Source organism: Lynx canadensis, chromosome B1, assembly GCF_007474595.2.
Source record: "Lynx canadensis isolate LIC74 chromosome B1, mLynCan4.pri.v2, whole genome shotgun sequence".
In the NCBI taxonomy this organism is placed as follows: domain Eukaryota; kingdom Metazoa; phylum Chordata; class Mammalia; order Carnivora; family Felidae; genus Lynx; species Lynx canadensis.
In genome coordinates, this window is record NC_044306.2 from 121,349,222 (window position 1) to 121,376,750 (window position 27,529).

Below are 27,529 nucleotides of genomic sequence, written 5' to 3' on the forward strand. Positions count from 1 at the left end.
CAAAAGTTCAAGACTTAGGTACTTTTTTCTTTTAATTAAGCTTGATAGTCATTTAATAAAAGATTCTCTAAATTCGGTGATAATGCAGTCTGTTACATACTGAGTATTTCTTATATTTCTCTGCTACTTAAATTCTGTTTTTATTGAGCTTTGGTAGTACAACTTTAATCTTAAACTGATCATGTTATATTTCTAAATCTTTGCTAAACGGCAAACATTTTTTATACTATATAGTTAAGTATATTGCACATTTTAAATGGCTTAGCAGGGTCTTAGAATAAATTCAGTATGTCAGCAGGACAAGGTTTGCTCTAGAGCAAATTCTATTAGTTTTATTAAATTAGGGATTTTAAAAATGCCTAAATGAAAACAACTGAAGGTTAGTTTTATTGAGTTAAAAGGGACATTTGGATTAGAACAGTGAACGGGTCCTTGTTGCTGAAACACATAAGTGAGCCTTCTTTCCCTTTCACTGTTATTTACCTTTCTTTACCACAGGGAAGGAAGTGCTTGCGCTATAACAAATTAAGAAGAAATTATATTTTGCTTAATAGGTAACTGGGTGGTTAATAGTTAATTAGGCACAAGAGAAAATTGAGAAAACTTTTTGTTCCTTTCGTAATATTAGAAATGAGGAATTTGGGAGAAATCAATACAACGGGCATTAATGAAAGCATTAGGTGTTTTGGTAATAACCCTCTTTATTGACATACAAGTATTCTTTAGGAAGAGAAATCTACTTGTAGTCCCCTATATTTTGTTTAATATCTCTTGGTTAGATGAACAGTTTTTTTTTTATTTAATTTTACAGTAATTTGCATTGATTTTTAAAACTTTTCAAGATAATTTTCTCTTGGCATGAAGGCACACATTTCATTTGGTAAATGAAATATTATATTTTACATTATTATTTACATTATTAATTACAAATGTTATCATTGTAAATTATCAACAAGGTAAATATTACATTGGGTAAAGTGACATTCCCTCAGTGCAAACTTGAGTCAGTACAAAATCTAAAGAAAGGACATGAGAATTTTCTTAGCAAAGAGGTATGCCGTTACTTACATAATCACACCGTCAGAATGAAAACACTTGATTATTGCTATTAGAGTGAATAGTTGTGTTCTCTAACGTTTTTCTCTTGCATTTCACCTAAGGGGTTCTATTAATTTAAATGAAAATAAAGGAAATGACTAGGAGGAGAATTGCTATGGATAATTACACTCATGTGCCTAATCAGTGTGCGGGTGGTTTGGATTTCTGTGCAGTTCAGAGTTTATCAAAATAAGACTTCCAGAGCCCAATTTGGCCCTTTGCATTTGATCACTGATTATTTCAGTGAGCTCTCCCAGGGGATTTTGCTGGCTAGTTACATCAGTGACTCCCCAGAGCACATTGGCTTGATAAAGGGTGCTGTTACACATAATTTTGCTGTGGGAGGAATCACATTCTTGAGTTTTAAGTTTGGTTTATCTAATAGGTAGAAATAGAACTTCTTCCATACAGCCATTGATCAATACTGAAAACCTAAGTGTATCTTAAGGGATGGGGGTCCTCTCTCAATGAAGGTCTATAATGATTCTTGCTCTCTTTCTTGGGAAGACACAACTCAGGGAGCTACTGTTATTTTTATGCTTTTTCTGCTGTTTTAACAAGTCTCATAGTAATAATCGTAAGCACTTACTGAGCACTTTAGCACATGTCAGGCATTCTTCAAGTTTTTACGTGGCATGTAGTGTGTTGTTCAATCCTCGCGAGAGCCTTGTGTGATAGGTGATATTATTATCTGCATTTTGCAGATGAGGAAAACTCAGGCACAGAGAGATTGGATAAATCACCCGGAGGCGGAGACCAACAGGTAGCAGAAAAAGGATGTGAACCCAATAGGTGGTGGGGGTCCAGAGCCCTGGGGACAAGCACAGTTGCATTGCCCAAACTTCTTTCCTATAAGCCCCTAATATAAGAAGGGACATAATTTATTTTGAGAACAAAAATTCATTGTAATTAATCCAAGTAAACACTTAAATGATCGATAGTCTTTGTTACCTCTGACTAGCATGTTGAAAGGTTGGCTTGGCCCCAGATCACAGATGCAGAATGCTGTGTTTCAACGCGAAGGAAGGCAGGGAAGGTGCCTGCAGCTGTGACATTCCTATCAACATCTACAATCAGAGATTTTCTTTCCTGTGGTTGGAAGTCTTTGGTTTCCTTCTTCCTTAATTAGCTTTTTAAAAGAGTCATAGCAACTGCCTTTGACAACCTGCAATGTGCAGGCATTTGCAGGTTAATGTGGTGAGGTTTAGTGGAAAGGACACGGGATTTAGAGTCAAGACTCTAGGAATACATCTTGGCCCCACGCACTACCTGTGTTATATTCACCATGCCACGTAAGCACATTTTTCTTGTTCTCTTCATCTATAAAGTGATGAATCTTATGATGCCTATCACAAAGGGCTATTATAAAGATTGAATGAAATCATGTATACGAAAGTGTTCAACTACGTATGTATAGATATTGTTTTAATGTTTAATACTTTTTTTAAGTTGCAAATCTTATATTCATAAAATAGTTCTTTGTTCCAAATAATATTTCTGCCTAATAGAGCAGTCACACGCAGATAGCTAGAGTGGTTTTCAGTTCAGATAAAATATAAGGAACTTATTCGTTATTGATTTGAAAACGACTAATGGCATTTGGTATCTTTAAATCATATTTGACTTGGGGCGCCTGGGTGGCTCAGTCGGTTAAGCATCCGACTTCAGCTCAGGTCACGATCTCGCGGTCCGTGAGTTCGAGCCGCGCGTCGGGCTCTGGGCTGATGGCTCAGAGCCTGGAGCCTGCTTCCGATTCTGTGTCTCCCTCCATCTCTGCCCCTCCCCCATTCATGCTCTGTCTCTCTCTGTCTCAAAAATAAAAAACTTAAAAAAAAATCATATTTGACTTAAATCAATATTATAGAGCTGTATTCGTGTATCATCAAGAAACAACCTGTGCTTTATAGACTAAAAGATGTTAACTTTTATTGCGTGGTGGTACACTGTTCAGTATGATGGATATATGAATAAGTAGGAATCAGAAATAAGCAAGCCTTCCACTATGCGGGGTTTTTTTTTTTTGTTTTTTTGTTTGGAATTTGATAGACAAATGTTCCTTCAGTTTAAACAAACTCACATGTTTATGATTTTGATTATAATTTCTGGCCAGCTTTACTGATATTGAATATTCATGTTTGCATGAACTTAGTAACTTACTTTGTTAAAATAGTTGAGTTGGTTATTTGTTTACAGTAGGCTTTCACAAAATACAGTATGTCTGGAAGACTGAATTTTATAGGAAAAAAATTTGGGAAATGATTGATTTCCCTCCTGAATACTCATAAGATACAATAACATATTCAAATCTTTATGAAGACTTGCCATAAATGAGCCCATTTAAATATGTTTTACATAGAGGTGCCTGTGTGGCTAGGTTGGTTAAACTTCTGACTCTTGGTTTCAGCTCAGGTCATGAACCCAGGGCTCCTGAGTTCGAGCCCTCTGCTTGAGATTCGTTCTCTATCTCTGCTCCTCCCCTGCTCGGGTTTATTCCCTCTCTCTCAAAATAAATAAAATAAACATTTAAAAACTATGTGTTTTACACAAATGTTCTGGAACATTTTCTCTCCCAGAAAATGGTGGGTTTTTTTTTTTTTTTTTTTTTTTTAAATAATATATCTGTTAGCCCAGTACTATCATTGGGAAAATGTTGCTGCACACATAAAACCTGATGGTCTTGGAAGGCTCAGTGGTCTCTAGGCTTTCATATTCATTGCTTCTCTGACCTTTCCACTAAGGTCACAATATACTACTAGTAAGAATTTCATATATGCCCATGATGATGGATACAGTTCTTAATTAGACAACTATCTTGGGGCCATATTTAATGTCATTTGGCAAGATAAGTTCCTTCCCGGTAGCCCATATGGTACAAACATTTATATGCTAATACTTGGGGGTTTTTGAGGCATGAATAAGCCAAATGTAAAGAAGAGTTTTCACGCGCTGAAACGAAATGCTGGTATGTGGAGCGAAAGCAATGCCGTGGGAATTCAGGGAAGCACGATAGGAACAAGTAATATATTTTTATTCTTAGCAAATTTGAGTTCATCCTTTGTACCAAGTATTGAGCTAAGCACTTGTACAAGTATGTTCTCTTTTAATCCTTTTAACAGCCTCTTGAGGTAAATATCCCCATTTCACAGGTGAGGAAACTGTGGTTTCTCAAGGATTTCCTCGCCAGAATGTGAGGATAAGTGAGGAGGGACTTCAGAACTCAGAACCACTATGCTTTGTGGCCTAGAGAGCTCAGATTCTGCTCTGTATTGCTGGTGACAGGCAATGGCAGGTAGACTAAGCAGGCTTTTTAAGGAACAGATGTTGGGGAGGCACACTTTAAACAAAATCACAGACTAGCCTGAGAGGTAGCCAGCAGTCATTGATGGGATACCTTTTGGCTTTGGGTGGAACCTGAGCTCAATGCTCGTGTGTGTGGGAAAACTTGGCTCCTCTGGCCTTTGAGTCAATCCATCAGAAACCAAATTACAACAAAGACCTCGTACTTTTTACAAGTGAAAAACTGAAACCGTTATTCCTTGGGCTGTTCCGGTCTCTTTCAAGACTGGGAACGATTAAGTAAGAAGACAGCCAAGCCAAATGAGAAGTTTGTTCAAGGAACAAACTGTGCATTTGGGATAAATATTATTGCATTCAGAGAATTAGGTGGGTCAAGAAATCATTGAACCAATGTATTTTGAATGCTTGCTATGGCCATCACTCTGGGTAAGGGATAGGAGACTCATAAGGAAAGAGCCTTAGCAGGGAATTCAGAGAACTCCGTGTGTACTTCAGGCTTTTCCATTAATTACTTTTGGATCACTGGATGAGTTTCTCCTTATCTACAGAGAGAAAGTCACAAGGATTAAAAGCACAGCTCTTAGAGCCAGGGGGCCTGCTTTAAGCCCAGGCTTCCCCTACTTACTTGCTGCTGTGTGACCTTGATAAACTTATTGAATTTCTTTGTGCCTGTGTTCTTGTATATGAAAAATAGAATAATAGTACCTGCATCATGGGATTGTTATGAAGACTGAATGAGTTAACACATATCCGGTATTTAGAACGGTGTCTGGGATATAGTAAGTGGTATATAAGTGATTATTTCATTGTTATTTTTATTGTTATTGTTATCACTGCTACTCGTAGTCTCCTTGAGCCTCAGTTTCTTCAACTAGAAAATTGAAGAGTGAAATTAAATAATATTTAAGAACATAATTTCATATTTGTACACATTTATTAAACAACATAAAACCCTTCTAGGGCTCCTGGGTGGCTCAATCTGTTAAGCCTGACTTGGCTTAGGTCATGATCTTGCAGTTCATGAGTTGGAGCCCAACGTAGGGCTCTTGGCTGTCAGCCCACTTAGGATCCTCTGTCTCCCTCTCTCTGCCCCTCCCCTGCTTGTTTTCTCTTGCACTCTCTTTCTCAAGAATAAGTAAACATTAAAAAAACCCTTCTACTAATCTGTGGGTGTCTTTTGAGAGCAAAAGTATGAAAATTAGTATAGGCAGCAAGTGTTTTGTGATTTGAGGGCAAAGAGATAAAGAAAACTTTGTATTTTGGTGATCAAAGGACATTTTATTAAGTAATTGCTACTCAAGGACTGGTGATTCAGATGGAAAGCAGCAGGCTTTGGGTCTTTTCAGAAGTTGTGACATTTATTTGAATCAGGATGATAAGGAGGTTGCACACTTAAGGAGCTAAGCAAGGCAAGATTTGTTAATCATAAGGAATACTTAATGAAGAATTTGCTATGCTAATAATGTTCCCAGCATTTTACACATATTAGTTTGTTTAATCCTCTATTTCCAAATCTGGAAACTATAGTGTAGAGAAATTAAGCAACTTGCCCCGGATCATACAATTTGGTGACGTTGGGGTGTAAACCCAGGCAATTTGGCTTCTGAGTTTGTGTTTTTAGACCCTTTGCCTTACTATTTCTGAAAGGCTTGAGGAAAGGTATGGAATTATATGGAATACTTGGGGTATTGAGTAATTGGGTATGGCCAGACCATAATGCTTGGGGATTAGATGGATTAGCGGAGATGGGTTGGGAGAAATCATCTGACCCTCACTTTAATAATCTAGATGAGCATGTAATTGAGCAGCTAGACTAGAATGGGTATCATAGTCATGATGAGGAAGCTGTGATGGAGGGAGTCTTAGCCCTTTTGGCTCAAAGATCCTTTTGAAAGTCTGCGAAACTGTGGACTTTCTCCCCAGAAATTTGTGCAACACATTAGCATCACCACAGAATTTCTACAGTTTCACAAAACTTTTAATTTATTTGATGCTTTATACAGCTTGGTTTTTCTCCTGTCTAATAATTTGTATTTCGTAAAAGTCTGCAGGTTTTCTTTCTTTCTGTTTGTTTTGTGTTCTGTATTTTCTTTCAGTAATCATATTTTTAAAATATTTTACTTTTCGTTAGATACCTGTTCTTTGGTTATTAACTTTTGTAAAATACAACTTAGGTGAGCTCCTGATGATTCAATCAACTTTGTATCCCCACTCTATGAATGTATATAAATAAATAATTGCAGTGAAATTTCCTGTAATTGTTTTCCTTTGTTGTTGCAGTACCAAATGGTGGTAGACTTGTGGCAAATAGTCTCTACCAGGATCCACATTGTTCTGTGTTTATTCATGAACAGTTTGTTATTTGAATAGTTGTATCTGGGATGGGGAAATTATTTGCATTTAAAAAAGAGAGGTAAATCCTATTTCCAATGCAAATGAAATAGACTCTTATGGAGAAACAGATCCAAGAGTCTGTCCTTGTTTCTGGGACACACTTTATTGTCCCTTAAGAATGGAAACCCTTTGGGTAATTAGAGTCTAGAGGTAAGGGAGTTCAGAAAAGATTGGTGACGGATTATCATTTGTTTTGTTTATCATTTGGTGTGAATAATAATTGGGTCCCCCTTGGCTAGGTGGGGAGTAAGCAATGCCAATACCTATGGGAAATTGTTCTAGTAAAATTCACATGCTATTTAGGATTTGGCTTTTTTTTTTTTTTTTTTTTTAATACAATCTAACTTGGCAGTCTGGTGAACTGAACTCAAATTTATCATCCTGAGGTCATAAAAACAAATTTTCTTCTTTCTTTTCTTTTTCCTTTAATTTTCTTTGAACTTTCACTGCACTTTGAACTGTTTATGTCTCCATTACAAAAGCATATATTATTTGTTTGTAAAATCATTTCTTTGTACAAATGTAAATATCCTTAAAAATCATGATGTTAATGTTTTAAGAAAATATTATCTAAAAAGCAACTTCAGAGGTATTTTCTCAGACTTTAGACTTATAAAGGAAAGTTGCTTTTAGTTAGTTTACATTTAAGTAATGGATAGAATCTTTATGACATTTTTCTTCTCCAGGACTTACTGAATGCATATACCCTATATGTCATTTTTTAAAATATAGCTTGATATGTAGAGTATTAGCAAATCAAAGACTATTTTGAGTTTCATTATGAATGACTGAACACACTCTTTTGGGAATGAAGACATTTTCCTGATTTAAATTATATTCCAAAAAAAAAAAAATCGACAATATAATACAGACTTCATTTATGTGTTTCGATCAGGGAAGGGGACATTTCACTGAAAGTGAAAGTATGCCATAACTGAGCCATATCTCTTTTAAATATTAAATTATTTAAAATCCCCTCTTTGTAACAATGTATTGTTTGGCAATCTGGAATAAGAGATATTTATGAAGTGTGGAATGTACATTTGACCCTGGAATAATGGATTTGAACTGACAGGCCCACTTATATGTGGATATCTTTTATAAGTACAGTATAGGAATGTAAATGTATTTTCTCTTCCTTATGATTTTCTTAACACAATTTTCTGTTCTTTATCTTACTTTATGTTAAGAATATGGTATATAATACATATAACATACAAAGTATGTGTTAATTGTCCATTTATGTTATTGGTAAGCCTTCCAGTCAATAGTGGGCTCTTAGCAGTTAAGGGTTTGGGGAATCAAAAGTTATATGCAGATTTTCAAATACACAAGGGGTTGGTTCCCCTAATTCTCATGTTCAAGGATCAACTGTATACTATCATGATTATCATAGATATCCCCTGATATCCTCTGGGGCTATTGAGAAATATGGAACTGAACACACATACGATCAATTTTGCCAAGCCATCATTCTTGTGTATTTAGCATATTGAGAATGGCTCCATTCCTTTCCTATGAAATAACAGACACAGATTCTGTGGTGACTGTCCCACCTCTGCTCAACTTGCAATTACCTCTGGGTGTGTGATTGCACTGTGATTGGTAAGGATGATGGGAACTACAGTTCTGAAGAAGTGGGGCACTATCAAGGGCCTTATAAAAAATACATAAACTCTATTGTTAGAGTAATATACACTATTACACTCTGATTTTTGTGGAGTGTGTGTGTATGTAGACATAATTACTTTTCACTGGATATAACCTATATCTTACATTTGTGTTAATCTACTAGTGGTCCCACATTTAATCCTGATTTTTTTGGAGGGGAGGGTGGAAATTTATGCCAAAGGACGATTTTAAATGATATGGTGATAAAATTATTATATTTCTTGTCTGCCAGTTGTGAATTCTGCACATGTAACTTTAAGAAAAGCACTCCCTCCCACTGGTGCCTAAATGGCTCACTGTCATGCCTAAATGAGTGTCTTTAAGTTGGATAATGAAAATTTTATGAAACTGAAGCTTTTTGGCTGTCTTGGAGAACCATAACCCAAAGTTATATATCCTAGGAATTATGTTGTTCTGTTTGTCATTCTATATGTGCTTAGAATGAGCTAGATAAGCTAGGCTTTAGCTATTCTTGACAGCTGCATTTCACAATACATTTTTCATTGGTGTCTGGTAGCAAGATTTGGATCCACTCTGACCGGTAGTGATAGCCATCAAGCAAGTGGTAAAAAGAAGCAAAAGGAGGACTCTCTCCTGAATGACTTCTGACACTTAGGGATGCTGAGAGAGTGTTAGTCTAGTAAGTATCAGTTACCACAAGTCAGAAAATTTTTAAAAAGGATTTACATTTACTGATGCATACTTCAATAAATATATAATACTAACATTTTTAAAGGTAGAGAAATATTCTTTTTAAAGGTAACATCTGAACTGCTTTCTGAAATGCCATAGGATAGCACTTTATGAGTCTAAAAGTACCGAAGCACTATTGTATCCAGGTGATATCATTTTTATTGTTATGGGTCAATTTTACATCACAAGTAACTGCAAATTTTATCTGTGATCCTGTATTCACATATGGCCTTAAAAGCAAGTTAGCCCTTCAGACTTTTCGTAGTGATTTTTTTCCTGTCCCCTTTTTGCTTTTCTATCTGTTGCTCACTGTTGACCATGTCTGTTTCATCTTGGGTGTGGCCTCTCGGTCCACCCCACCATCTGGCATCCATAGTCTCCTTCCTGTAATGAATGCTTCAAAAAAGACATTTACTAAATGAAGGTTTCAGTTTCTGAGTTATTTTGGTTATTGACTATCCTTTTTATAATTACATACTTTTAGACTGAACAGGCCATTTGTTTCTATTCTCTCTTCTTAAACTAATTCTAGTACCACAGTAATTTTCCCCAAATTCTGAGTGAGCAAGCCAAAAAAAAAAAAAAAATCCATTCATTTTTTTTCCTTCATTCAGAAATACATTGATTGACTATCTATCAATACCAAAGCATTTGTTTTGTTGAGGCAAATTACGCTCAGAGAGTGAGATTGTCTTTGCCAATAATTTAACACAGGCTCACTGTGGGAATTATAATTTATAACGATATTTCACGAGCCAATAGCATATGGGGTAATGTCTCCTAATAAGACAATAAAGAAGTAACAGGCTCCAAATCAATGATAGATTAATTACACTATTGTTTCAGGCTAAGGGGAGATGAAAGAAATAAAGCTCAAATGTAGTGGACATATAACTGTTTAGGAGTTGGTTCTCAGAAGAGTTGGCTTAGCTAACCAAGAGCTGACGTCCAGCTGCCAGGGTAAAGCAAAAGTCCCTTGTTGCTAGAGTGTGTTGCTAGGGGAATGAAGGCACTGGTGATGTTGGCGGGCAAGATGATCTTCCAGCTCCGTTTTCACCACTCCTCCAGAGAGTCACCTTGCCATGGCAGGAGCTAGTGTCCAAGGTCTCTGTATATGTGCTGCGCAAACGAGCCTTGCCCAAGGTCTTTGGAGAGACATTTAGATCAGGAAAGGGCACCTTTGCCCCAATCAAATACTCTTGGTAAGGCCTCACAAATTCTTGGTATATAACGTTTCAAAGTCCCTTACATCACAGTGGCTCTGCCCTATGCTCTTATTGATAAGTTCCCAGCGGCACCCATCAATAGACAGGCCACTGAGTGCTTATTGACAACAACAGATGTTGATGCTAACATTCTAACACGGTTTCCTCGATGTGAACAAATTCACCCTTAGTTCGAAACAACTTCACTCAAGTCACAAACCAGTGGGTTTAACAGCATGACCACCAGTACACAACAGTACTAGACGAGACTTTCAATGGGACTTGGTTGTTAGTCTTTCTACGTAATTATTCCAATGTTTTTTGAGTAGTAATGATTGACTTAAAGAGTTGTGGTATTACATGTCAATTTAAAGATGACCTTATAATTAATCTGTTTCCTTAGTTAATTGAGAATTTTTTAATGTAAAAAATAGGCACTAAATAAGAGTGGAAAATCTCCCTTAAGTATGGCTTTTTATTAAGGAAGGGAACGCAGTCTGTTGCAGCTTTCTTATGAAATTAGCCCTTTTCCATTTGATAGATTAAGAAATTCATGTTTGATTTAAAATCAAAATTGGCAAGTACATTTTAAAAATAAACGAAACAAGTGAATATAAAGTCTCAGAGGATATAATTGTAGGTGGTAGTCACTAAAGCATTCCAAATTTTAAATAGATGTGTGAAGATTTTGATTCGGAGAGCACACATTGGAGGTGCTAAGAATTGGGACCTCCTGCATGCTTTTTTTTTTTTTTTTTTTATAGGAGTGGGTGTTTCTTAGAAATGGTGGACCAGAGAGAGTGGATAAGAGCAGTTCTGGTCATCAGACCAGACTGAAACAAACAATATAATCCGGTGTAAGCATTACTGAAACATGGAGAAGCCCAGAAGACCTAATATTTCACTATTGTGCCCATAGGGAATAGGGAGCAGAGAGCCAAGACAGTGGGGAATTAAATGCAAACCTGGGATTTTAACTCCTGCCCTTGGCTCTCTAGAGGGTGACTCTGAGGCAAAATATTGATCTTTGCTTCACTGTGGCACACAGATATAAGGAGATATGCCAGATTTATCATTTTTAAGCCAATCCAATCCCCCCTTCTGTGCAAAAGTGGTAACGTCCTAAAATTGCCACTTAGATTTACATTGTTCGATACTTGGGACATAGATTTGCCACTTCATCAAGACCTTTCAAAGAAGAGAAAGCTTATTCATTAAAAAAAAAAAATCTGATGTCTGTAGATGATTTAACTACAGGGATGGGGACCGTGGGTGGGCATGTGTGGGCATAGAAAATATGTGGGCATCTAGAGTTGAATGATGAATTTGAAAGGAAAAGAATTGTGTGTGGGCATAGATTGATTTTTCATGTCAACTTCCAAGTTTAATTGAAGTCTAGGAGGGTTCGCTATTTTTATTACAGAGATTTCTAAATTTTACATGTATTAAAGAATTGCTAGTCAAATAGTCCAACTCCAATATAGGTAAGGACCTTGGCTTATATTTGCATGTCGTAGGCCATTGAGTTGAGGACTTCTGAATGGTAAAGTATGTCTTGGGTTGAAGAAAGTTTTAGAATCCCTAGATACTTTTCATTTCTCAGGGAAAATTATCATGCTCCAAGGGAACTGCTCGCTTGGGAAATAAATTCAAATTGTCTTAAAGTATCTTGTTTGTGTTTTGGTTTTTCTTGAAGTAACTTGTTCATTTTTTGTGACATAGTTCTCTAAAAAAAATCCAATGTTCAAGGCAAAAACGAACAAATAAATAAAAAGCTCTGTGCTTGGGATGCCTGACTGGCTCAGACAATAGAACATGCGACTCTTGACCTTGGAGTTGTGAGTTCAAGCGCTATGTTGGGTGTAGAGATTACTTAAAAATAAAATCTTAAAAAAACACAGCCTTCTACGTAAGTTTATCTCGGTGACTAGAATTTTATGCATTACTATAAGTTTTCTATTCTAGAGATTACTGTAAATACCATTTGCTCAAAATATTGCTGTAGTCACTTCATCTAGCATTGAGAACTGATACATATAGTTGTGTACCTGCTAATATAATTGAAAATGACTCATTATCTATTTTTAATTAAAAAATTATAGACACTTACAAAATGACACATCTTCAATTTTTATATATTAAAAAAGTTTTAACTATTTAAGTTAAATATTTAAAGTACTTAATATTTAATTAAAATCCTTAGTTTAATCTGAATATTCAATACCATATATTAAAAACCAGTAAGTATAACTTTGCTTTTATCATGTATAAACTAATTTGTGATTGCCCTGGCCACCATGTTAAGCACTGGACTTGTACATATAACTTTTTTTATTTTAACCACAAAAAAATCAGATTTTATTTAAGCTTTTCAGTAATGCTGAAATGTTTTGAGATTCTTAAAATATGACTTTTGTCAACTCATCTTTCATGTTGAATAAGTATTACATAATTTATTGTGTAAGACAACTGCAATTTTTCTAGTAATTAAATTGAACTAACCAAAATATCAGAAATATGGAGTTTTGCGATTGAACTACCTAACCTTACATGTGGAAGGGGTAGTGGACTGTCACCTTCTCTATGTCCCTGAGTCCTTAGATTTAAGAGTACAGAGTGGCCAGAGAATAAGAAAAGTTGTACATAGAAAGGATAAGGACTGGCTGTGTATCAATAAGCATATTTAAAGGAAAAGTATTTTGAAATTCCGGTAACAAAAGAACTCTGTACTGTAAGGTGCTCATTTTCACTAATGAATTATTAAATCCCTTGTATTGGAACAGTAATTCTTTTTAATTAATTAATGTCTGATCTTTATTAAAGAATTGCTTGTAGCACATTTCAGATTTATGTTCAAAAGTACTGTGTATAGTAAAAATTCTTTAAGCCAGAGGGAAAAAAGATCGCTTATTTTAAGAAATGCATCGAGCACCATACTACCCTTTTATAATTACTTTGGAGATGTTACATAAAATACCATTGTGCTGTATTTGCATGTAAACATTCAGGAAAACCAAATGAGGCATTCAGTTTGATAGTGAAATGATCAGTACACATACTGTGTCTAAAGCTGAATACATTTTAAGACTCTGGGTCTGAGTGTTAATATTCAGAGAAAGTGGGTAAGGAGGTCTTTGATAAGGATGGGGGACCTCATCATAGCTGTAGTAAAGAAAAAAAACACGAGTAAATAATAAATTGGGGTTTTATTTATAGACGCACTGTGAAGATTTTTTTTAGTTTAAGTGGGACCGGATGTTTCTGTTTACATTTGAGATGGGTAAGCATATTTTGACAGACATTAATGTCTGTAATGAAAGCCAGAGACTTTCAAACAAACAAGTGATGAATGTCCACAGAAATGGCATAAGTAGGACCCTAGTAAATAAGTTCCTACAGTGTTTCTTAGAGGCTAGCTGTGGTTAATTTTTAAGCTGTCTCTCCTAGACAATATGTTTTGTGTATCTTTGCATATAGATATCATGTGCATGGATAAGCCTGTAGCCCAATACTGGTAGAAATTTTGTAAACCCAGGAGAATATAAATCAAACCTAATTGTTCAATATTAGAACCCAAGTGAAATTTAGTGAAAAGTCATCAGCACTTCCTTTTATACATCCCTTCACTGTTTATTCAGAAGCAGGATCAGATTTCAGAGTAATTTTATTTACTGACCATGGCATTACTTTTGTATATTTTAGCTGGCGTATTATATCCTAAAATTAACATATTCTATTTTTTGTTACTTAAAGGCAGAGCCTTGTCTTCTGGAGCCACCTAAAAAATGAGATATTTATTATATACTTTAGACAGAAGAAAGCTGTGTTTGCATCTAAGAGTTTATAGGAACCCAGACATAAAGTAGATGAAGACAATTTTTTTCCCTTACATATTACATTGTCTCTCATTTTCTTTAACTTTTGTTCTTCAGTTTTGCAGTTTAATGCTTTTCCAGGTATCTCAAGCAAAAACTTATATATATATATATATATATATATATATATATATATATGTATGTATATATATCTCACATGATAATCTCTTCGGAGTCTGGTTCTGCTAATATTTGTTTTCTGTTGCCTACTTCTCCCTAGTCCTTCTCACTGCCTTGTGTTGAATACAATACATAGTAGGTGCTTAGTAGGTGCTTGATGATTGATTGGTTGGTTGATTGATGTGGTTTGATTAGAACAGTAGTTTGTGACATGTACCAATGTCCACGAGGGAGAAATGGAGTGCCAATTTACGGAGGTCAGGCCAGAACGTGTTTTAAGTTGTGTTTGACATGTGATATCCTTAAGCTGTCTCTTAACATGTGTCAACATAAATATCTTGGACAGCCCTGGTGCAGACAGTAGTCACATGAAATATGGGACAAGAGCTGTTTCTGTACACATTCTGATTACAGAGAGGGGTGGAATAAACGTGTCTGGACTTGCAAAATAGTGTATCTGCTATGGTTGATTGACATTGTGGAGCATGTTTGGGGGGTGGGAATTAAACTGCCTGGCATTTTGTATGCCTTTACTTATGGTATAGATCCGTGAATCTCAGTCTGGATTTCCTATCAGCTCACCCCAAGTTTCCTTAAAACCGTGCCACTGCCCTGGCCCTACCCTAGACAGGTTAAATCAGAATTTCTAGACATTGCCCCTCAGCATCACTCACTTTTAAAAGTGATTCCAGCGTGCAGTCAGTTTTGAGACAGTTTGGAGTTTTGTAGGAACCAAAGTTAGAAAAGAAGAAAGATTACAGAATATACTTTTCACTCTTCCCTATTTTCCTACTTCCTTGAGAAGGATGCGACATGGTCCAATCATGATCTAGTATAAACCATTTGTATAGTTTTAAATGTTCTAGTATCCATATTAAAAAATAAAAGAAGTAAGTGGAGTTAATATTAATAAATTTTATCTAGTCCAATATATCCTAAATCTTCTTTCAGCATGTAATCAACATACAAATATTAATGAGATATTTTACACTCTTTTTTTTTTCTCATATCAGGTGCTCTAAATCCAGTTCATATTTTGTAGGCATACAGCTCATCTCAGTTTGGACCAGGTGGTTTTCAAGTGTTCGGCGACCATATGTTGCTAGTCAATTGGACAGAACAGATTTACAGGGTAAAGTGCTGGAGTACAAACCAGGAGACCTGAAGTTTAGTGTTGGGTTTGCTGCTGAAAAATCCTGTGTCCCTGTAGCATTCACTTAACCCCACTCTGAACATCAGTTTCCTCTTTTTTCATATGAGGCTGTCCGGGGTCAGTCTAACTTAAGACTTCTCATTTTGAGTTTTCTAATTTTGAGTTATTAAGAGTTTTCTAATTTTGCTCCAAAGAACCCCAGGATTTTGTGAGCGTACCTTAACAGTGATCATAGGGAAGAAAGAGAAGTGAGCCGCTTTAGGCTCTTTTTTCCTTTGGATATACTTGAGGTGTCATTTTTTTTTTTTTTTTTTTTTTTTTTTTACTAAAAAAATGAAGCAAAACAAAGGCTTGAAAAAATCACTAGGCTAAACGTTTTCTTTGCCTGTGATTCTTTCTTGCAGCATCTGTAAGACTATTCCAGGAAGAGGTCAGGCAGCAGGTGTCCTGCTCTTCCAATGAAGGTATCACCATGGCAGTGACTCTTGGATATTTCCCATCAAATAGTAGGAGTAGCTTTGATAGTGGTTAATCTGGGTCGGATTTGCGGAACAGAAACCTCAAATACCTAGATATACTCCAGAGTGAGAGCAGACCACTTATGACTACTGAGGTGCATAGCCGTCATCTAAAACTGATCTTGCCCAAATCAGAGGAGGAGACACCTGACTCTTTCAGAGCTGTGGTCCCCGTGGTCAGCCAGAACCTAGGGCTAGAATAACTCTGGATACCGGGCTTTTCTGACTTGGAATGTGTTTCTCTCTGATGGATGAATAATTGACAACAACTTCAGTAATTATTACATAGATGCCAATATTGGATACACATGATTTTGGTTCCCAGGCTAGTAACCTTTCTCTGTATCAGGTAGATGAACATTCTGGTGGCATCAACAAATAGGGGAAAAAATGAGATCATATCCTGTTCATTGGAAATCAGTCTGTGGCAGATTTCCACCATCAATGACATGGGAACACAATCCTGGTCCAGTATCTTGTTTGCCTTTAAAGCCATTGGTGTAATTTGCTTGAAGTCAGTCGAGGATGTACATAACCCTAAATTTTAGTGACTTTGCTGTTATATTTGAGGGGGAAAAAGTGACATTGAGTGGAAATTGTGGAGTGAAAAAAGCTGAGAGTGATTCTATCTACTTTCGGGTTACTTCTAAGAAGACTATTATTGCACCATATTCCATACTTAATGGACAATTATAACAAAATCGTTTCAGCAAGAGTCAGCCAAATATCAACAGATACTTCTAAATTTTATTAGCATGCACAAACTTAACTACTTCAATCCTGGTGTACTCTCGTACCAATAAAAGCAACTTGTAATACTCAAAGCAACGGAGGGAGGGGGAACTCCAATTTTATTATATCAGGTGTAGCCATTTTTATGAGTTAATGAAAGGCTTGTTTTCTAAGCACATTGGATTCTTTGGTCGAAGCAGTTTTTGCTTGGTACTTGTCACCCATCTGCATGGAGGACTCTAGGTGAACAGAGAAAGCAAATGAATATGACCTTTGTAAAGCTAGTATTTTCTTTATGAAGCCAAAGCGTGTACAGATTCACAAATATTAGCCCACTCTTATTTTTGTCCCAGAAAACTTCTCTCTGGCTTACAGCATCTCTGCATTCAAACCTTGGCATCATTGCTGCACATCTCGGTTCCCTGGGGGCCTTACCATCTGTTTATCTGGTAACAGGCCCCATCTCATCAGTTTCCCTATCATCCAGTTGGAAATAGAGCCCTCTGGTTGGCCTTTTCCCTCTCTTTTTGCTCCTGTTTATTTGGAACCAGAGCCTGTATTTCAGAGCAGGTGGCTTTACCTTAGCCGATTACCTAGAATTAGCAATTACTGGAAGATAAAAGATTGGTGTCGAAGAGGGAGCAGCTTTTATTACAGTGATCTTGGTGTTTGAGAGAGCCTAGGGACTTGGAGAAAGTCTAATTCATGAAGGTGATGCGGCTCAGGTGCGCTCCCTTTGCCTCTCACCTTCTAAAGGCTTCCACTCTTTCAGGTTTAACTCTTTGATCTAGCTCAAGTTTAAGAAGGCCAGCTAGTACAGGGTGGCAGAGACCCACTGCCTTTATAAGCCTGATAACAAATCAGCCTCCTACCCTGCTGTGCTCCTAGGATTCTTGCCTGAGGATTGTAAACCTTCACAGTTGTCCAACTCCTACCCTGGGAATTAACTCAAAAAAAAAAAAAAAAAAAAAAGTCAGCTCTTAGCCATACTCCAAGCATCCTTTTGAAGTTTCTTCCTTTCCATTCCCCAATATATATCTGGGGAATTTGGAGGAGTTGCCAGGTAAGATATTTTCTAATTTCAAATGGTACATAAAGACTCACCTAAATACACAGGGCCATCGAAACGTTTCCATGTTTTCTTACCAAGCGTATCTGTTAGGTAGGGAAAAGCAGGGGAGGGAAAGGAACAAGATGAACAAAATCCCCAAATGCCTGAAGTCTAATGACCTAAATTCTTCTTTTTTTTCTCCTCCTTGTTTAGTTCTTGCGTTTTCTTGTTATTATCCACTACGCTTTGGCATTCTGCATTTTGTGTTTTATTTTCCGTCATGCTTTTGTATTATGTATTCTATTATAAGCTGCCCCAAATAATTTTTGAAAATGAAAGCAGTCTTTCTAAGAAACACCTTTCAGTATTTGTTAGAATTTCAGTTTTCAAAAGCAATTTCCTCGTGACCTTACAATTTTTAAGCACTGTCTTAAGTTCTTTTTGAGAAGCCGTGTAGGGAAGTTGTAGACACGGGTATTCTGGCATCAGACTGCTGGAGTTTATACTCATTGGGTCTACGTACAAATGGTCAGGTGATTGTCTTGGGCAAAGTGCTTAATACTTTTAAGCTTCAAGTTTCTCCCCCACCGTATTGTTATGAGGACTAAGTACATTTATATGTAAACACATGTATGTGTGTCTTACTCATGTTACAGCTTTACTGTCATGTCGGCCTTTATTACCCAAACAATACTTGGCATAAGATAAACACTCTATAAATGTTCGCTGCTAATATTACTGTGTACTCTAGTTATTATAACAACGCTCAGATAGATGTAATCCCCACTCTGCAGGTGAGGTAACTGAAGCTAAAGGAGGTGATTTCACTTGCCCAAGGTCATAAAACTGGTGAGTGGACAAAGCCAAGGTTTGCACTCAGATTCATCTGACCGCAAAAGCCTCATGCTTATCCGCTTAGTCTCCTTCTGCCACTTCATTTTGGCAGCTTAGTTAAATAGATATGCTTGGATTATTAAGAAAATCAAGTTGCACCATTAGTACAGGTTAATTTCCTGAGTTTTCTTTTCTTTTAAGTACTTACAATTTCTCTCGAATAACAAATCCATGCTGTGAGATTGCACAAAGTTTCTTGCTATAGCTTTGCCATAAATCTTGCTTCTTTGAGAGAAACTTTTAAGAAATAAGGGGTCTAGGTTTCTTTCTTAATATCAAGTGTTCTTCCTAAAAGAGGAACCATTATATGGAGATGTTCTAATGCATATGGCTATTGCATATGGCAGAGGAAAGTTTCATGAAACTGTGTTTCTGGTCCTTTGAGAGATTTCTAACAGATCTCTGAGTTGTTTTCCAGTAATGAATGCTCATGTGAAATAGACAAACAATGACAGCCTCAATGAAGGGGCTCATTGGCCATTTCTTAGAAATTTAACCTTCATGATACCATCTCTAACCGTGGATCTTTGGATGTCCTGGCACATTGTAGGAGTTTAGTGAATATCCTCCAGCTGAATGAGTGAATGAATGTATTCACAGATGTGAAGAATGACAGTAGCTGTAAGAGAGCTTCTTAACTGTTGAGGTATGGGGGTATGGTCGAAAGAGAGAATGGTTGGTTCTGAGTCTGAGTGGTGAGTTGAATTTGTCATTATGTCATATTTCTAACTACTTGCATCTCCTCCCTGACACCATATTGCCCTTCAGTGTTCAAGATGACCCTTTGGCACATGCACACACGGATCCTGATTTCCTGTTTAATATCAGTGCATTTATACCTTTTTGCTCTCGGATTCTTGCTCTGTTCTTAAACAGTGAGTCAATCAGTTTACTCTGAGGTGTGACTTTAGTTGGAGGGATAAATCTGGTCTGGCAGACCTTTTCCCAGTGGGGAAACATCATCTCCTGGGTTAGTTATGGTTGGATATATGGAAACTATTTTCTTTTGTTGAATTGATTCTTGCCTAACAGAAACACCTCTATCTTTTTGCTCTATTAAACTTAATCAGGATCTCGTATGCAAGAGATCGGGACTGGGTGAATCAGCAAGTGATTCCTTTCAGCAATCGCATTGCATCTAGAATCAAAGAAAGAAGGCAATCTTTACTTTTTGGTAGCCTTTTGTTGTATTTTAATATGGGAACTTTGAAAACACTCCAATAAGTGGTTAGTGGTAGAGAAAGGTATTTGGCAGTTATTACTGAAACTTCTGTTGGGTTTAGCTAATGTAACAATTTGATTTTTTCCCTTTCAGCTGTCCCATTTCCTCCAAGTCACCGACTTACAGCAAAAGAAGTATTCGATAACGATGGGAAGCCTCGTGTGGATATCTTAAAGGCACATCTCATGAAGGAGGGCAGGCTGGAAGAGAGTGTTGCATTGAGAATAATAACAGAGGGGGCCTCAATTCTTCGACAGGAAAAAAATTTGCTGGATATCGATGCACCGGTCACAGGTAAGTCCTCAGGATGGAGACTGCCTGCTTATACCCATTTACTTTGTTTTTAACATCAAATCAAAGAATCCTAGATACCAATGAGTCTTCGAATACAGTATTCATCTTACCCTCCAACTGTCAAATGTGTACGTTAAGAAGCAAAGCTATTATAATTATGTCACGATATTTTTTATTTCATGTGTTAAATACCTAAAAGGTTGTGATGCTTTAAGAAGTGTTGTACAGCTCAGAGGTGATAAAGATAACACTTTATTTTAGAGGTCATCTTGTTTGTCTGCGGAAACACTAACTGGCACAGAGAACACAACATATTTGTTGGGAAAGATTAGACAAGGTACACTGAGACTTCCACAGTGGTTGAGCACATCACTGAGTTAAAGCAGTGGTTCTCAAAATGTCGTGCCCCAGACTAGTGTTATCATCTCATTCCTTGGAAACTTATAAAATGTAAAGTCTTAGGCCCCACCCTGAATGACTAAATTATATTCTGTGGGGTGAGGCCACAGTCTGTTTCATCAAGTCCTCTAGAAGTCTCTGATGCACATTCAAGTTTGAGAACCGCTGAAGTTTAGGGAGCAGCCAAATTTCATGCCTTCTTAAGAGTATTTTGTGCCTAGAAAATGTCTTTACTATGTGAGTTTTTTGATGTGTTACTTCTTACAGACAAATATATATTTTGCATAAGTGTAACTTCTCTTAGTCCCTAAAAATTAAATCTTGTCAAAAAAATGTTGTATGGTGTAGAGGGTCAAATAGTAGAGACTTTTGATCTATTCTTTGTGGAGTTTGCTAAACTTGTAAGTTTTCATTTTTCGAAAAACTAAGACATTTCTTTTCTCCTTCATTATTACCATTCTGGCAAAGGAAAAACATTTAGACACAGAATACTGTCCTTTTCAAAATAAAGGGGATATTTTAAAATATTTCGCTTATACTACTGATTGCCTCTTTCTTCCAAATTTGTATTACTTATGTGATTGGACTTCAATGGTATATTTGAACGTTACTGTTAAGAGAAAGACAAGGTCTCTAGAATACCAGACCAGATCTTCCTTGGTCATAATGTCCCTAATCGTTCTTATTCCAAAGAAATGGACAGTCTTGTTTCATTTTTGGTCGGCGATGCAATTAAAAAAAAAATAATAATGTGTTTGGGGCCAGGCAACAGGAGAAATTAACTCCAATGGTTTTAGCTCCCTTTTGGCCAGTGGTGAGTAAATGAAGCCACGGGTTCACTCTGTGTGTATCCCTGTGAACCCCATTTTCTGTGTGTTAAAATGGAGTCATGCTGTATTATCTCCAACTCATAGACACTGAAAAAATGAAGACAAAACAAATGTGAACATGCTTTACTTTATTAGATACTAAAATACTGGAGTTTTTTCTTATCTAAATATTAGCTTGGAAGCCACCAGCAAAAAGCAAAAAAAAACCAAAAAAGACAAAAAACAAAAACCCCAACCAAACCAAACAAAAAAAAAAACTACTTTAAAAATTGAATATAAATTCCCCTTATAAATTAATGATAAAATATTAGCTTTAAATGACATCTTTATCATTAAGCTTATTTGTTTTTATTAAGAAGGAATAGCTTGATATTTTACTATGAGTTTATTTTTTCTCCATTTCACATGATAATATGTGACTTGCAGTGAAGAATTCATGTTAAATTCACGAATGAGCCCAGGAGGTGATAATGGAGGTGATGATTATAACTTAAAGACACATGAAAATAGATATTTCGGGCAATGTATTTTCTGGGATGCAGTCAGCTCTTTTGTTTGATTAGGGTCTGTCCTGAAAGAACACAAAGAGAAGATTCTGGAAGAGTCAGATTTATGATGTTTTATTCTGGAAACCTTCTGGAGTCCAGGAACTAATTGCCTCCATGTTCACTATACATCACACCTGGTTGTGTTCTAGTGAGATCCTAGCTGATGGTTTGGCAAAGTTTGGGATATAGATAGGAAGACACTGGAAATCAGGACTCAATTATGTATATCTTTCCCTGAGGGAGAAAAAAACCCAAAGCTTTTTAAATAGTGATAGAGGCAGCTCTGGAGATATCACAGAATGTGTAGCACTAGTGAAATATAATCCAAGCAGGAAAAACTTTTCTCTAGAGGAGTGTTTATAGTTCATAACAAAGGCAGGATCTCAAAGAACCTCTAGTAGATTCCATTGTAGTGATCTCTTTTCCTCTTTTCTGGGAACATAAGGATATGGAGCATAGTGACAAAGGAGCTAGAAAAAAAATGATTTTAACATTTGGGTAAAAGGGAAAAAGGAAAAACCTTTTGCATATAATCCACCAGAAAGCTAAATTTGTAGCTTCATTTTCCTAACCCATGAGTTTCTGAGCAGAAGCTGAAGCATGCAGAATTGCAAAATGAAAGCAGGATATACTGATCAGAGAAAATTACAGTCTTTTTGTGTTTCAAGATACTTCTTATAAGAATCTGAACCAACAGTATAATATTTATTTCTGTATTTAGAATATTTGCTGCTTGGATGACTGAATCAGTAAGGTTGTACTTTATTACCAATACTAGGCTATGCAGTGAAAGGCATAGTTCACATTTAAAAATCTTCAGGATAGAGTGTTCTCTATGTAGTTCAGAGCTCCATACTTAGGAACAATGGAAAACTTAATTCAGAGGAGAGGGAAGAAGAGGAGGGGGAGAAGAAGAAAAATACAGTTAAAAGTTACAAATGAGAACCTGTGTAAAAGGGTAAGAGGAAAGAAGTGAGGACGTTTAACGTAGTGGGAAAAGCAGGAAGCCTGACAACATGGTGGTTTTCGAGCGGTATTAGAAATAGTCTCTTGCACGCCTATGTGAGATTCCTGAAAATGGCGAGGTGAGTGAGTCCTGGTAGAAATTGACCAGTAACTTCTTACGTGGAATTCACCTTTAAATGGAGTAGGAATGTAAGCTCTCAAAATGGAACAAATGGCAAATATTTTGTAATTATACACAAAAGCCCCTCACCCACTTTCCCTCTAGTCTTCCCTAGTCCTAATTTTTATTCATAAAAATGTTAGGAGAACTTTCAAATGCTAGGAGAAAAGTCGTGCTAACATCTGTGCCATGGTTTTCCCCCATTTTGAGAAAAATCTAGAAATTAGCACTCTAGTTATTTGACATCTGGACATTATTTCATTCTTATAGCGGGTCTTTAATGTTTTAATGTACAGAGCTGCCCAAATCCCCTTCCCCCCACTTGAAGTATTTCCATAGTAATGAAAGGTTTGTATTGATTTAGGATTTTTTTTTTTTTCTCCTTTCAAATTCTGTACGTTTTACTTTGGGGCAGAAGAACCAGGAAGCTGCCTAGTCCCAACCTGAACCCCTCGCATGTGTCCCTCTAGAGGAGAGACAACACTGTGCACCTTGCCCTCCTGGAGGTAGATTTAGATAAACCAGTAACCTTCTCCATGAGAGTAGAGGTGACAAGTAGCCATGGGTCCCCAAACTAAACAAAGGAGGTATGAAGCATGTTTTGCTCTTTTCTGTAAACTAACTTGCCTGATTAGAATGGTAACTGTTTTAGACATTTAATTTGAAGAATGTATTTCTGTATTCAAGGCATGTTGTCAAGGAAAGTATTCCCTTCTTTGATTCTTTTTTTGAAAATTTAGTTGAATTTATCTTTGTTTATTGGTAATACACAAATGGATCATTAAAACATGCGGCCAAATATCAGTGTGGCAACTTGGTATGGACTGAATGTTTGTGCCCACACCCCAATATTCAGATATTGATGCACTAATCCCCAATATGATGGCGTTTGGAGGTGGGCCATTGGGAGGTTATTAGATTTAGATGAGGTCATGAGGGTGGAACCTCCATGATGGAATTAGTGCATATATGAGAGGAGGAAGAGACGAGAGCTCTCTCTCTCTCTCTCTCCTCCACCCGAGGATACAGTAAGAAGATGGCCTTCTGCAAACCAGAAATAGGGTCCTTACCAAACGCTGAATATATGCCATCACTGTGATCTTGGACTTTCCAGCCTCCAGAACTGTGAGAAACGTTTGTTGTTAAAGGTACGCCATCCACAGTATTCTGTTGAAGCAGCCCAGACTAAGATACAATTCATTTTGGGAATTCAATTTAATGAACATTTAGTGAGCATTTACCTTGTATAGGTGGTGTGGGTTATATACAGATGAATAAGACCTGGTCTGTGCTCTCCAGGGGCTCAGAACAGGATAACTAAACGCGATATTTTGCCCAAAGATATGTACACCAAACTGTTGGTGAAATCACAAGATACGATCCAGATTCATTTAAGCCAATTAAGAAGTATCCAGATGGATATAGTTAACTTAAATCCAAAAGTCTTCCTATATTCTAAATGGCTAAGGTTTCCCTGAAAGAACCCACTGATTATTATATTCCATCTTTGAGTGAAAGAAACAGTTAAATAGCTGAGATCCTGTCTTCATTAGGGACTGAGAACTCTTTAGAAGGTTAGGAACTCTTTAGAAGGTTAGGCACATGAGGTGGAGTCCTTGACCAGAATACTCAAGGTCTAGTTGGGGAGCCAGATACAAAAACAGATAATCACTAAATCATTTGTTAAGAACTGTAATGGAGGTGCCTACAAACTCATGTGGGAACTTAGAAGAAGGAATGCAGGAAAGCCAGGAACATTTTGACAGATTACATGATATTTGAACTGGATCACATCTGAGAAGTAAAATTTTACTACGTGAAAAAGTGCGGGAAGGGGATTCGGAGCCAAGACAACAGCGTGTTAAAGGCGCTAGTGTTTTCGGTAATGTGGTTAAGACATGTTTTTGGAGGTTTTCTGTGGGAAACCTGGGTCTCAGAAGGATGTGAGGGTGAGGGTGGGGCGAGACAGAGGTCGGAATGTCAGGTTTGGATGTGAGTCTCTCTTAGGCAGCACTGAAACATTCCGAGACTGTTGTACAGGCACCGGAGAGTCTAGGGGTCTTTGAGCAGCAAGTTACATAATCAAGTTTCATCCTGGAAGAGATGAGTGGACTAGAGAAGGAACTCGGGAGGGGCTTTGGTTAGGAACCTCTCATACTCGCCCAGGGAAACCAAGATGATGCCTTCGGCAGGATAGGAGGGTTGGATATGATTTTGAATACAGCTCCTTTGAAAATGCTAGTTAATACTAATCTTAAAACATAGGATTAGTTTGTGCTTAAAAATCAGTATTGGTTAAAGACTTCTTGAACAGGGTAACATGGTTTATGCAAGGACCCAGTTTACTACATTTCTCCTTGGAGTTCTCATACTTTCCTGTTTTCCCTTGGACTTAGCAGAGAACAGTTTCCTCATTTAGAAAAGCAAAAGCAGACCAGAAGCCTAGGTTTTTGACGAGAGTGATTTAGAACTCATTTTCTGCTCTCTGGGCCGAGGGGAGAGGCCAGCATCAGCTGGGCAAACTGCTAATCTCTCTAGTTTGTCTGTTTCCTGCAAGGGGGGATTTGTCCCTGGGGCAGCAAAGGATTCCCTCAGTGGCTGTGCCTGCCATTTAGCATGTCAGACAGTTGCCAGGAGAACCCTCTGGCTTTGTTCCTGGATGTGAGAGTGGACCAGTGGCCAAGTTTAAGGTCATGGCATTCCTTCCCTTACAGCAGCTGACGTCAATTAGGAGAATTCCCCATGCCTTTACTCTGGGGAGAGTTAAGTGGGGATAAGAATTCAGTGTCTTTTGAGACCTAAAAGATCAGTGTTTATTCTCTTCGTACTATCATTTGTCACTATCAAAGCCTAACATGGCCTTAGTTTATATGGGGATAAAATATTACTTGTGGGGCATTTTGCCCACTTAGATTTCAGCGGCCAGAACTGAAGGGCCTTCCCTGCAGCCAGAGGCCTATTTTGGTACCCAGCCCACTGCTGGCAGTCAGCACAATTCAGCCCCAGCCTGTGGCAGTAGCCCATCAGTTTTAAGTCTTCATTCCCCTTAATTTTGATCCTTGATTAAAAAAATCTTTTTTTTTTTTTAAATTTTAAACATTTATTTATTATTAAGAGACAGAGAGAGACAGAGCATGAGCATGGGAGGGGCAGAGAGAGGAGGAGACACAGAATCCTAAACAGGCTCCAGGCTCTGAGCTCTCAGCACAGAGCCCGATGTGGGGCTCGAACACACAGACTGTGAGATCATGACCTGAGCCGAAGTCGGACGCTTAACCGACTGAGCCACCCAGGCGCCCCCCCAAAAATCTTTTTTAATGATAATGTTGATAACAGGTCACTGCATGAGAGCCAGAGTCCTTTTCCCTGAAGTGTTTACCTCTCTGGGTTTGCAAGGTTGGTTTTAGGAAAACCATCTTAAAAATGAGAAAAGGGAGTCTCAGAAGTTTGAGTCAGGGTTCCTCAAAATCGGGGGTGGGTGAGAATCTCCTGAAGGGCTTTGTAAAACAGAGAATGCTGATCCCACCTCCAGAGTTTCTGATTTAGTAGGTTTGGAAGAGGGCTTGAGACTTCGAAGTTCTAACAGTTTCCCGGGTGCTGATGATACCCTTGATCTGGGACCACACTTTGGGAACCACTGGTTTAAGTGACTGGTCCGACGTCTCATAGCTAGTAAGCTGAAAACCTTGTTTTGAACAGGCATCCATCTACATAACTCCTGGTTAGATTTCATGATATATTATATACACTATTCTACCTCTGTGCAAGTTTCAAAACATTCAGGCATTTTCAGTTCATTTGACTAGAATTTGTTCTTGCTTATCACTGAAGAAAGCATGCTAAGAATGCTATTAAATGTTCTTGAGAAACAGAAAAAAAATGTTGATGGTTCATTAGAATTGTTTATATTTTATGTAAAAATGTATTGCTGTAGTACAAGGGGAGGAGAGGCAAAACAATAGTGCTTGGCATATTTGGGGCACAGAATTTATGCAGTTTTTCTCAGTGGAAAACCTTTGTAGTACGTTTCTTTACAAGCTCTCTGAGAGTTGACTGTGGAAGCTAAGGCTGGGACAGTTTATAAAGGAAAAAAAGAGGAAGACTGAGATCAAAAGCATCTTTAAGGGACTTGTTTGGTAATGAATACGGTATCATATGAAAAATAGCTGAGCCATAATAATTCAGCACTCCCGTGTAACAAACAAGTCAGTAATAATCTGTTAACATCAGTAAACATGTAACACCGTCCAGAGCAAGCATTTGACAGTAATTACAGTTACACGGTAATTCTCATGAACAGATATTCTGCTTTAAGATGCAGCATATCCAGTCCTTTTGAGTTTGCCAGGAATCAGTACTTGTCACAAATAGTATTTTAGCACCCTTGATAAGGCGATGTGTGTAGTTGT

General features: G+C 37.3%; 1 protein-coding gene across 2 annotated transcripts in view; it reads left to right on the forward strand.

The window, feature by feature from the left end:
* Positions 1 to 27,529, forward strand: part of PPP3CA (protein phosphatase 3 catalytic subunit alpha) — a 330,774-nt gene that overhangs the window by 145,652 nt on the left and 157,593 nt on the right. For both annotated transcript variants that reach the window (XM_030313357.1, XM_030313358.1), the window contains exon 2: positions 20,017 to 20,217. In XM_030313357.1, coding sequence (XP_030169217.1) covers positions 20,017 to 20,217 — 201 coding nt within the window. The remainder of the gene's footprint in view (positions 1 to 20,016; positions 20,218 to 27,529) is intronic.